The 12500-nt window shown below is 43.2% G+C and overlaps 1 protein-coding gene across 5 annotated transcripts in view; it reads right to left on the minus strand.

The window, feature by feature from the left end:
- LOC122262194 (uncharacterized) overlaps positions 1-12500 on the minus strand; it is a 136235-nt gene that overhangs the window by 2402 nt on the left and 121333 nt on the right. For 4 of the 5 annotated variants that reach the window (XM_086544028.1, XM_086544029.1, XM_043030148.2 and 1 more), the window contains 13 exons: positions 11785-11900; positions 11200-11354; positions 7879-10657; positions 7407-7610; positions 6722-6889; positions 6275-6410; positions 5611-5931; positions 4820-4852; positions 2888-3022; positions 2428-2538; positions 1980-2155; positions 656-825; positions 116-232 (listed from right to left, as the gene is read on the minus strand). In XM_086544028.1, the coding sequence (XP_086400154.1) occupies positions 116-232; positions 656-825; positions 1980-2155; positions 2428-2538; positions 2888-3022; positions 4820-4852; positions 5611-5931; positions 6275-6410; positions 6722-6889; positions 7407-7610; positions 7879-10657; positions 11200-11354; positions 11785-11900 (4621 nt within the window). The remainder of the gene's footprint in view (positions 1-115; positions 233-655; positions 826-1979; positions 2156-2427; positions 2539-2887; positions 3023-4819; positions 4853-5610; positions 5932-6274; positions 6411-6721; positions 6890-7406; positions 7611-7878; positions 10658-11199; positions 11355-11784; positions 11901-12500) is intronic. The other variant, XM_043030149.2, reaches the window with a different exon arrangement.

Genomic DNA, 12500 nt, shown 5'->3' on the forward strand with positions numbered 1-12500 from the left:
AAAGAGGTGAAAATTAAATAAATCAAATGAAAAAAAGGAAGAGAGAAAAATGAGAATAAAAGAAAAATAAACAATAGAGGATAAACAAAAAACAAAAACAAGAAGTTACACCTACCTGATTCATCCAGTCGAGATAATTGACCACCTTCGTGTATACCCCCGGGCGGTGTGGGCGGGCGCATCCGTATCCGTTGCTAGTCACGCCCACCAGCTGCCACGACCCGTTGGGCTCCTGAAGAATGGGCGTAGTTTTAGAAAATGGGCGTTTCTTGGTTGAATTAGAGGGGGAGGAGTAAGGTGTTGATGATGGACATGAAATGATGGTGAAGGTTAAGTTGTTTCCATGGGCGTTTTTTCATCTCTTGGTCAAGAATCTGGATGTGAAAATGTGTTGATGTTGATGATGATTATAAGGATAAAGTTGAGTATGATGATAATGATTATAATGATGATGATGATGATGATGATGATGATGATGATGGTGGTGGTGGTGGTGGTGGTGGTGGTGATGGTGATGATGATGATAATCCTGATGCTGATATTGATGTTGATATTGATATTGATGATAATAATTACAATAACAATAATAATAACGATAATGATAATAACACCCGCGCCCGCACCGGCACACAAAAACAAACCCATCCCACCGCACCTGGCACATGAGGGGGCCTCCGGAGTCACCGAGGCACGCGTCCCTGCCGCCGCGGTCGTATCCGGCGCAAAACATGTCGTCGGTGATGCGGTAGAGCGGGATGAAGACCGTCCTCTTGCGGCACTCGGACGTCGAGATGAGCGGCACTTGCACCTCCTGCAGGGTGTCGGCTGGAGGGGCGGGGGGGAGCAGAGGGGGCGGGGTTAGTTGTGGGTTGAGGGGGAGGAGGAGGAGGGAGAAATAAGAGGAGGAGGAGAAGACGTAGACGAAGAGGAGTAGAGGAGGAGGAGGAGAAAGAATATATACATATATATATATATATATATATATATATATATATATATATATATATATATATATATATATATATATATATATATGTATATATATATATATATATATATATATATATATATATATATATATATATATATATATGTATAAATATATATATATATATATATATATATATATATATATATATATATGTGTGTGTGTGTGTGTGTGTGTGTGTGTGTGTGTGTGTGTGTGTGTGTGTGTGTGTGTGTGTGTGTGTCTGTGTGTGTGTGTACATATATATTTATATACATGTATATATATATATATACATATATATATATATATATAAATATATAAATATATACATATATATATATATTATATATATATATATATATATATATATATATATATATATATATATAGAGAGAGAGAGAGAGAGAGAGAGAGAGAGAGAGAGAGAGAGAGAGAGAGAGACAGACAGACTAACAGTTTATGTATACTTACGAGGCATAAGTATATACAAACAGAATGTTCATTTCATGAAATTTTAAAATATCTGATTAATCCTACATCAACAATTTAAACTGAAGGTGTAATAAACATTTACAATTACCTTGGCGATAGGCATTCACTAATAAAATCTTTATCAAATATCAACACCAAAAGTGAATATCAAATCTAAAATATGACGAACCCCGAAAACAAATCAAGTCAAATAAATCATTTTTCCAATCAACCAACACTCACACACAAAAATACTAAGAAGCTTTAAAAATAAAATACCCTTAATTCTCCTGCGATACCCCCCTCCCCCCCCTCCCCCCATAAAAAAATAATAATGATAATATAAAAAAAAACACACACACACACACACACACACACATATATATATATATATATATATATATATATATATATATATATATATATATATATATATATATACCCCTAACATAAGAATAAAAAAATTCTAAGAACCTAACTTAAAAAAGTCCCCCCCTACCCCCTCCCCCCAAATGAAAAACCCATCCTGGAGACTCACGGAAGATCCTGCCCACTTCGAAGAGCTGCCCCCAGCCGACCAGCGTGCACAGGCGGCCGTCCTCGATCGTGGAACCGGGCGGGGGGAGGCACACAGGACGCACGTAGTCGGTGAAGCGAACCGGTTCGTTGACGCTCAGCAGGGTGATGTCGTTGATGAAGCCCGTTTCGACGTATCTGTGGGCGGGGGGGGGGGGGGGGGTTTTAAAGGGGTCTTTGTTTTTTTGGGGGGGAGATGCTGTTTTTTTTTTTTGGTGGGGGGCTTGACTCATGACTTTAATTATGATAATAACGACGATAACAATGAACATATGAACAAATCAAAATAACGATAATAATAGTGATGACTACAATAATAACAATAACAATAGCAACAACAAAAATAAAAACAAAACATCAACAACAACAAGAACAACCAAAAACAACAACTACAACCTCCCCAAACTCACTTAGGATGAATGAAGATGTGCGTGATGTGGCGCAGCTGTTCGTAGGGCGAGGGGAACTTGGAGCCCCGTCGCAGGGCGCCCAGACGAGCCACCCAGTGGTTGTTGGTGGCGCTGGGGGAGAGAGAGAGAGGGCGTGAAGTATTTGTTGGAGAATGTCAGGGTTTTGTTACGACTTATGTTACGTTTTCGGGAAGTTTTGAAAACGGTTTTTTTATTACTTTTATGAATACTTCCCCCTCATCGAAAGAAATCTCAACACTGAATAAAGAATATACGCATACACAAACAAACAAACATGAACCCTCTTTAACTCCCCATCAAGAACAAACAAACAATAAAAAAAAACTCAATAAAAAAAAAAAACGAAACCCACACAAATAACAGTCCAAAACAACACAAACGAAAATAAAAATCCAAATAACGAACGAACGAAAAAACCCAAAGAAGATCACAGCCTCACCTGTAGAAGCAATGTCCGGCGGAGATGAGCCAGCGGTCGTTGATGAGCGTCGCCCCGCACTGGTACTCTCCCTCCTTATACAGTGCCGCGTGCCAGGGCCAAGATCCCGGCCCGCTGTTGCTGCCACCTACGATTCTGTTGGCAGAGGGTCATGGTAGGTCGTGTTGCTACTGTTGGCTGGATGTGGAGGATTTTTTGTTGTTTTATCTTATTTTTGTTTTATCTTTTGTTTGTCTTATCTTTTTGTATTCTTTATTATCTTATCTTACATATTTTTATGACTATTTCGTTTATGTCTTTATACATATTGTACCTTTTTATCTATTTCAGTTTTTATCAATCTATTTATTTACCATCTCCTCTTAATCCACTATTTGCTTTTCTTATTATATCAAAAAAATATATATCATTGAGTAGTAATGTTAACGCTGTTATGAACAGACGACCATAAATCATTTTTTAAAAAGTCTATGCACATGCTGTGCCCAAAAACATTCTGTGAAATAAAAGGATTAGACAGAAAGCAACATCACAAAAAGCATTAGTTAGCAATAATATGTAAAATGTTCAGGCGCATACATATACCACCGATTATATCATTTGCCTGCAGAGAGAGAGAAGAATGAAAAAGTACAAAAATGAAGGAATTAAGATTAAATAGAAATAGAAAGAAACATAAGGAATGAATGAATGAAAGAGAGAGAAAGGACGAGAATTAAACAAATGAAGAGATTTAATGATAAAAAAAATTAAGAGAAAGTAAAGAAAAGAAATGAAGAAGGAGAACGAAAAAGAAAGAAAAAAGAAAAAAAAGGGAATGAATAAAAAAGGGAAAAATCAAATCTCGAAAAAAAGAAAAAGAAAGTAGAAAGAAACTGGCGTCATAATTTTACAAAGCAAGACACGGATTTTAAAAAGAAGCAGCATAGCATGGTTATAATGAGCAGGTTTTTAATCGCTGTATATTAGAGATTCCACATTAATGATTTAAAAAGCAGCAACGGAAGAAAGTGTTACGATCCCCATCATCACAATCCATAGATATCAGAAGGTCATCCTCTCCTTGCCCTATCAAAGTAATAATGGATATGATATTTTATAGGTAAAAAAAAGGTAAAAAATATCGCGGTGAATAAATAAAACTGTCAAAACCTCACGAAGATAAATAAAAAAATTATGAAACTGTGTATCAATGTGAAAAAATATATATACGAGACACAAAATAGGTTGATAATTACTAGATTATAGCTATCTCTCCTCCACACAGGGTTAAGTTAATCATTACATTGATGGAAATGATAACCGATCTTAATTATGAAATTTGAAGAATATCTATAAGAGGGGAGATTTTAGAATTTAATATGAATATAAAAAATACATAATATAAGGGATACTATTCTAGATTTTTGTTTTTTAAGGATCATGTAAAAGCATTGTAAATAACAGACAATCACTTTTGACTAAACCATATCTATCCATGAAAAAATGAATATATAAAAAAAAATCACTATATGCCGGAATATAAACACAATGACACAACATTCGGAAAACAGTAACATTACAAGACATGAAAAAATATGATAATAAAAATAGTAAAAATAATGATAATAATAATGTAAATAATCAAAATCATAATCGCAAGGGCGACACACAAAACGAATAAATATAAACAAATAAGAATAAATTAATAGATAGAAAGTCTTAAAAAACCCATGGACGAAATGCAAATACAAATAACTAATAAACGCGACTCGAGTTAGATATAATATGAGTCAGACATAAAACCCATAAAATAAAATAAATTGGAAAATATAGATACACGCAAAAACCGTAAACAAAAAACAGACATCATTCAGAAATATCTCTAAAATGGCCGCAAGACACAGGTTAGGTTAAAAGCAGTTCTAGAGCGGGTTGCGCGGTGCTACCTACCGCGCTTGTCGGCGCCTTCCGCTCCTGTAATACCTGCAAAGTTAATATGATTGAAGAAGGTACAGAACAAAGGAAGGTCGACCTGAAGAAAGGCCACGAAAAAAATGGTTTCTAAAAAGTTAAATGGTTTAAAATTGGGTTGTTTTAGAGGGACCGAAAAGGGGGGGATTTATCAATGTTATCTTTAAGGAGGTGGTTTATTTTTTTACTTTTTTTATTGTTGTTATGACTCTTTGATATGGAAATGCAGCACTAGATAAGCTGGCTAATTTTACTGATTTATATCTACTGAGGTGAGAAAGATAACACAAGAGAGTCCAAGTCACACTATCAGAATTGTCTTCGTCGTTTCGTAGTTGTGAGATGTATTTTGTATCTTCACATATTCTCCTGTCTTAGAGGTATCGAAGTCACAGACGATATCACGAATCTTTTTATCCCCGTCCTCCCTCTTGGTCAATGATAACCACCGTACCTAAAAATCCCCCTGTCTAAACGTCACAGACAATAACAAACGTGTTTCAGAGCCCCGAGTTAACAACATAAGTACTCCCTTTCCCCCCCTGCCTCGGTCATAGACAGTGTCCAGTGTCAACGCCCCTTCTATGTCAGTCTCAACACCAATGTCCAAAGCCCCTTCTGTGTCCAGTCTCACCACCAGTGTCCAAAGTCCCTTCTGTGTCCAGTGTCAACAGTAGTGTCCAAAGCCCCTTCCGTCTCGCCATACAGAGAGCCGCACAAGCGTCTACCATCCACAAACCGTTAGAGTCAGGGACTCCCACAAAACCCACCTGGCGCGATGATGCACTGCGCGCGGACGCATCCCGCACTGTAGTCCTTCGCAAGAGACCTTGACCACGTCCTTCCTCGGGCAAGTCGTCTTCTCGAAATCCAACGAAAGAGTGAGGTCAGTCGCCGAGGCGCTGTCCTCGGGCACAGAGCGGCCACGATTAGGCAGGAATCCTTCGTCAGAGACGTTGATTTCGTAGTAGACGGGCGAAGGAGCGGCAGAAGGAGGGGGCGAGAGGATCGAGTGGTACCTCGAAGGGATGTTAGGTCTTGAGCGCTTGACGAGGGTCGTGTCCGGGTGGCGCTCCACTCTGCTGAAGTTGCTGTGAGGGGGAAGTAAGTCAATGAGGCTTGTACTCTCTTAGTGCTTTAGATCAGTGCGAAAGTTTCCAAGCACTGAATGAAATTGAATTTAAGTTACAAATTAATACGCTATAGTCTAATCTTATCTTAGGTAATACACGAAGATCTCAAAATAACTAACTGGAGTGAATTTGAAAATTACGGACTCTAAAGACAACTTTCATCATCTTATCATATCATAAAGCCTTAAATGTGAACGCACTTCCATCTAAGATATTCCCGGTAGCACAATGAATATCTTATATAAACTTGCTAGGATGGATCCACCCATAACTACAGTCATTTTGACATAAACTCAAATACCTGAAAGTGAGGGTCTTGCACACAGCCTGGCCTAAATCCGACACGGTCCAGGCATCCGAAGCTCGAGACGTCACTTGCTCGAAGTTGTCAAGGCAAAGCTTCCCCCAGACGCCATGTTTCCGCACCATCAGGTACCCTGCGCGAGAAAAACGAAATGTATCTATATTATCCGACAAGGAAAATAAATATTTCACATACCGTATTTTCTTGCATATTTATACTGACGTATTTTCCTACATGCCTTTCTGGATGGAAATTGCATCAGAATTTTAAGAACAAGACACAATGAACTAATTTCTCTCATCTCCCTCTGCACATATACTTCAAAATAAAAAAAGAACAAACATCCCTATACACAACAACAAAAACGAAACAAACAACCCAAAACAACCCAAAATCAACAACACACACATCCAACAACAAACAACACGGAACACGCCCCCCTACCTTCGCCATGGTAATCGAGAGAGTTGGCAGCGGGGACGTCGGGCGCGATAGTAACACAGGTCCTCTCGTCGTCGCCGTCTTTGCAGTCCGTGTTGCCGTCGCAGACTTGACTCTGCTCTATGCACTGGGTCGTCCCCGGACAGATGAACTGGCCGGGCTTGCACCACTCTGAGGGGAGAGACAGAGAGAGAGATAGAATTGGGGTGTGAGTTGCTTGGTTGAGGGGGGTAAGGGTGGTGGTTGGTGGTGTGAGCGTGGGCAAGGTCGAAGGAAAGAGAAAGTATGAGGGAGAGAGCAAGGGAGATGGCGAAAGAGAGGGAGAGGGAGAGGGAGAGGGAGAGGGAGAGGGAGAGGGAGAGGGAGAGGGAGAGGGAGAGGGAGAAGGAGAGGAAGGGGGGAGAGCGAGAGGGAGAGGAGAGGGAAAGGGAAAGGGAGAGGGAGAGGGAGAGGGAGAGGGAGAGGGAGAGGGAGAGGGAGAGGGAAGGAGGGAGAGGGAAGGGAAAGGGAAAGGGAGAGGGAAAGGGAAAGGGAAAGGGAGAGGGAAAGGGAGAGGGAAAGGGAGAGGGAAAGGGAGAGGGAGAGGGAGAGGATGGGAGGGAGAGGGAGAAATCATTTATATATATTTTGTTTTGTCTGTTCAGTGTGCGTGTGCGTGTGCGTGTGTGTGATAAAATGATCGCCTCACCGCAGTTGGACTCGTCGGAGTGGTCCCAACAGTCCACGATGCCGTCGCAGATCTTCCGAGTGAGGAACTTGCTCTTGAGGAAGTCGGCGCAGGAGCAGTCGCGCTCGTCGGAGCTGTCGCGGCAGTCCTGGATCAGGTTGCATCGCGAAGACTCCGCGATGCACTCGCCCGACCTGCACCGGAACTGGGACTTGCTCTGGCAGGCTGTGGGGGGGAGAGGAGGGTCGAGCACTTGAAACGGGGTTGCAGCGGTGGCCAGAGGAACTGAACTGGGTAATTGCTAATAAAGAATCAGTTGATTATACTAATGTAGAAATAAACAGAAACAGAAATCAGTAAAATTTAGTGAAACTTGGATAAAGAATAAAACGGAGCGAGTAAACGACAAATAACAAAAAAAAATGGATATATCATTAAAGACATTCAAGGGCCCCTAGAAGTCATAAAGTAATACATCTCGGCACAAACAAACCTTGCACTGTGTCATTGCTGATGAGCGCGATCTCGGTGGTGGCGGAGTGGACACTGTAGGACACGTCTATCGACGTCTCCGTCCTGACCTCCTCCGTGGAGCCCATGCCGTCTCCCACGACCGTCGTCTTAATCTCGTTGTCGCCGTCGTCCAGGATTTCGTAAGGCTCGGGCGTGGTGGTTCGGATGAAGTTCATGGGGCGGGTCATGACGGGGAAGAGGTCGTGGATGGGGTCGATGCCCTGGTGCGGTTTGGTCAGGTTTCGGGGCGGGGACGTAGTGTTAGGCGCCGTCGACGGTTCAGTGGACCTCGTCTGCTCTTGGGATGAGTCCTTCGACTGGTTGTTCATCTTCTCGAGGTGCTGTTGAAGGATCCTGTTGATGGATTCCAAGACGCTGTCTCGACTCTCCGTCTCGCGGGTGGTCTGATACGTCGTTTCGAAATCCTGTGTGGTCGTTTCGACGTCTGAACTCGGGGCGTCGGTGGAGGGGAAAGTCTCGTTCTCTTCCTCCAGCGATATAGTGTCGAAGATCTCCTGCAGCAGTTCCTCCATGCTCTGGCCTTCCTTGAGGACGAATGTGTGGATCGGGGAGTTCGTTGTCGAGGAGCTGTCAGACGTTATAACGGGGGAACGGCTCGACACGCTGATGACCTGCGGGCTGCCCGAGCTCTTGCCTCCAATGCCAGTCATGAACAAGGTAGTGAAAGGTGATGAGGTGTAACTAAAGGGACGGGGTGTCGAATCCATTGGATAAGTGACACCCGATGACGGACGAGGTGTGATGTATTGAAGGGTGTAGTTCAAAACATGGGCAGCGTTCTTATCGTCATCCGTCGCCGCATCGCTAGTTCCTGACGTGTTTGAGTCGCCATGCAAAGGAATGTAAGCGTAATCGGGGACTTGTTGACTTGCCACGACGTTGGAATTCTTCAGGAAGGGCCTTTGAGAGCCTCTTAAATGCTGGAAAAACGGAGTCAAGTTGGGTGTTGTTGTTTGGTCTTGCGGAGTGGGTTGTGATGGTGGCGCAGTTGTTGTGTCTCCGTTTGCTTTTTCTGTTGCTGCCTTTTCGAAATCTTGCAGCTGCTGGATGATGGCGGGATCGGAAAGGTACACCTGGCTCAGATTCCTCAAAACGGACCAAAGGGAGAGAGATTCGTTGGTTTCCTCGTCCAACAAGGGCGCAGGCGAGTCCGGTATGTCGAGGTCAATAGGTTTTCCTCTTCTGTTTGAGAAGCCAGAATTGCTAAAATGAGTAGCTCCGTCTATGCCGCGGTAATTCGTGTTCCTGAGTACAATCTGGAAAATGTCCTCCAGGAATTTGGTGTTGAACCTCCTGCCGTCACCCCGAGAGGATGTCTGGGGAGTCGTCGTCTCTGCCTCGGGAGTCGTCTGAAGGTTGACGATAACGACGTTAGGGTAGTTCGTACGTGTCTTATTTACAGTAATGTAGCGGACGTTACTACCTGATATCACTGGGACCGTCAGGTAATTCTGGTCTCCGGAGAACTCTCTTAAAGGTGCTGGTTCGCTGCTAGGTCGATACACCGGGCCATACTCGTCTGTGGTCCCTTGATCAGGTCTGTAGATTGGTCCATTGTCGATGACAGGTCTGTAGACTGGGGCCAGCTCGCTCGTCGGTCTGTACACTGGACCATACTGTGTTGATCCTTGGTCCGGGGACGTTGAGCCATACTGGATATCGATACTCGTTGACGTTACCACCTCTGTGTTCAGAATCAGAGGCTTCCTGGTCGTGAGGAAATCCCAAATACTGAATGACGATGGCGCCGCAGTGGCTTCAGTGGCAGGAGGAGTGGATGTCTCGGCATACGAGGTGCTAGGATATCGGAACCTATCCAGAGGGAACCTGAAATCCTTAGGTGGTTTTGGAGGCTGCGGTTCTCTCACCCCGGTGTAGGACGTGACCTGGGGCACTCCTGGCGTCTGGTGGGAGGCGGTCGTGGCCGTGTGGCTTCCCGACGAAGGATGCGAGATGGAAGGGCGTCTCCAATTTCCTTCCAAGATGTCCTGGAATGTGATCAGGTGTTCCGCTGAGCTCGGGGTTCGGTTCGGTGGAGGTTCCGTGGAGGTGGGTCTTGCGTTAAAGTTCGGCCTCGAGAAGATTGTAACTTCGTCGGGGACTCGAAGGGGAGGCTGAGGACGAGGCTGAGGCCGGGGACGAGGTCGAGGACGAGGTCGAGGAGTCGTGAAGAACATCAGGTCAGCCAGGATAGCCTGGAGGTCATCCCTCGACGGGTTCCTCTTCGTCGTCATCTTGTTCTCCTTTGAGCCCAGATCCTCCAAGGGTATTCCGAACCGATTGTTGAACTGCAACGCGATCGTGCTTGCAGTCGTCGTTGGTCGAGGAGTCGTTGTGGTTGTGGTCGTCGTGGTGGTTGTAGTAGTAGTTGTAGCTGGTGTAGTTGTAGTCGTGGTGGTCGTAGTAGTGGGAGGAGGAGGAGGAGGAGTCGTAGTAGTAGTGGTAGTAGTAGTAGAAGCCGTAGTCGTAGTACTACTGGTCGTAGTTCTCTTAGTCGTGCGATGTGGAGGAGTGCCGACCCTGACCCTCTCCGGTGGTCCCGAGGGGCGCACTGGCCTCTGGGAAGGGATGACGAAGGGGCGGCCGGGGGCGCGGGTGGGGAGCAAGGGCGGACTCGGCTGAGTGACGGCTGCGGGGTCGGGCGAGGACGGCCTGAGGTTGTAGGGGTTGACGGGCCGCCACGCGCCGAACTGGTAGATCAGGTTGGCCACGGTGCTGCTCTCCCCGCCGGCGTCGTCCTGGCAGAAGGGAAGAAAGATTAATGCGGGAAGGAAAAAAATGCTGATGGAAATAGGGACAAAACATATGGAAAACAATATGAAAATAAGAGTGATGCCAAGAGTAACGAATATCAGTTAGATTGAATTACTTTTACACGATAAAGATACGATTACATATTCCATATTCTAATAACACTGTCGCTGGATGGAACGATCACAAACAATACACGAGAACCAATTCAATAACCCTTCATCTTGTTATTAAGCCTTAAGGACATAAGACATTAACCTAACACAGGTATAACTTGACATAATTTTCCATGACATTAATTCAAGAAAAACAGAATCAACCACCCTGACAGACCTCAAAGCAAACAAAACTCAAACACCTTCCCTCTCAACCCAAGCCTTACTAACGAAGCTCAGACAGGCAAACCTCAAACACACTAATCATCCGCCTTAAAAAAAAATAATAAGAATAAGAATAAGAATGAATGATAAAAAATAAAAGAATAAGAAAATAAAAAATAAATAAATAAAAAAGAATAAAAAAAAGGTACCTGCTGAGAGCGATCCGCGCCGCCAGAGGGTTTCTTGATCACGATAGATCCTCCGGGAGATTCTTGTGTTCCTTCGACCTTAATCACCTGGACTTCTTCCTCTTCCTGGGGTGCAGAGGAAGCTGCTGTTTCCGTCCGAGTGATATTACTCTCTCCTGTGAAGTTTAGATAGGGTTTAGGCGGAGGGGACGACTTGCTCAAACTTCGTGAGATTATCCGGTTTAAGATTTTTTTCTTACTCTTTATATATCTCTTTCTTTTTACCTTTACATATATAGATGTTAGAATCGATATACGATGAGATTTTTTCCTTCTTTTAATGATTTATCAATAAAACCTCTTCACCTATGAAAAAAGACAGCAAGTTTAAAATATTGTAGATGAAACAAGGGGTAGTACAACCGCAGAGTTTAACACACTCAATAACGTCTTACAAGTCCACGAATCACATACTTTTACAGAACAAGACATTCCTACATTAAACAGAACACATATTTGTCATTAACATTGCCATTAACTGGATATAAAAATGGTGGTAATTAACAGCTTATCGTCGTTAAAATCACTCGGGGAATTAGCACTTACGAGCAATTCTAAAAGAGTCGATATCCACCGCTACTTTCTGGAATGCAACAGGTTCCAAGCTCATCAGTTCTTGCAACAGCACGTCCTTGACTGCCAGCTCTGTGTTATCAACGTGGCTGCGGGAGGAAGAGAAATCATTGATAAGTAAATAAGCGAATGGATGGAATAAATAGAGGAAAGGAAAAAAAGAGTTATGGGAGGAAGAGAAGTTGAATATTAATGAGAAGTATTATGTTACTCATGCAGGATAATAATTGTTAACTTAAGTTGAATATCATTATCCATTATCAAGACAGATTGCAAACTTCGTTACATATCAATTTCTATTTTATTTTCAAGATTCGAGATTTGATACACGAACCAAAAACATCTTAAGTAATAAATCAAGTGAAGCACCTCCATAACCCTTACCTCCCCTCTTCCCCATCCCCCGCCCCTTGCCTACCCCTCCCCCCTCCCCCTCTCCATCTTCTCATCCAGACGAAATTCCGAGAAATGACCAAGGGTGAGACGCACGAGAAAGGAAATGTCTTGGGAAAAGATAACAAAAAAGGAAACTCCAAATATAGGATCTGCAATTAGACAGCATCAGCACTGACAGCAGGGATGATGGAAATAGTTTGCATGTAAAGAACATTACACAATAATAATAATGATGATGATAATGATGATAACAATAAGGATGATACGATCAGTTAAAGTAATAGTAATAGTTA

The sequence above is a fragment of the Penaeus japonicus genome, unplaced genomic scaffold, assembly GCF_977035675.1.
Source record: "Penaeus japonicus unplaced genomic scaffold, GWHDUDI00000001_assembly GWHDUDI00000014, whole genome shotgun sequence".
In the NCBI taxonomy this organism is placed as follows: Eukaryota; Metazoa; Arthropoda; class Malacostraca; order Decapoda; family Penaeidae; genus Penaeus; species Penaeus japonicus.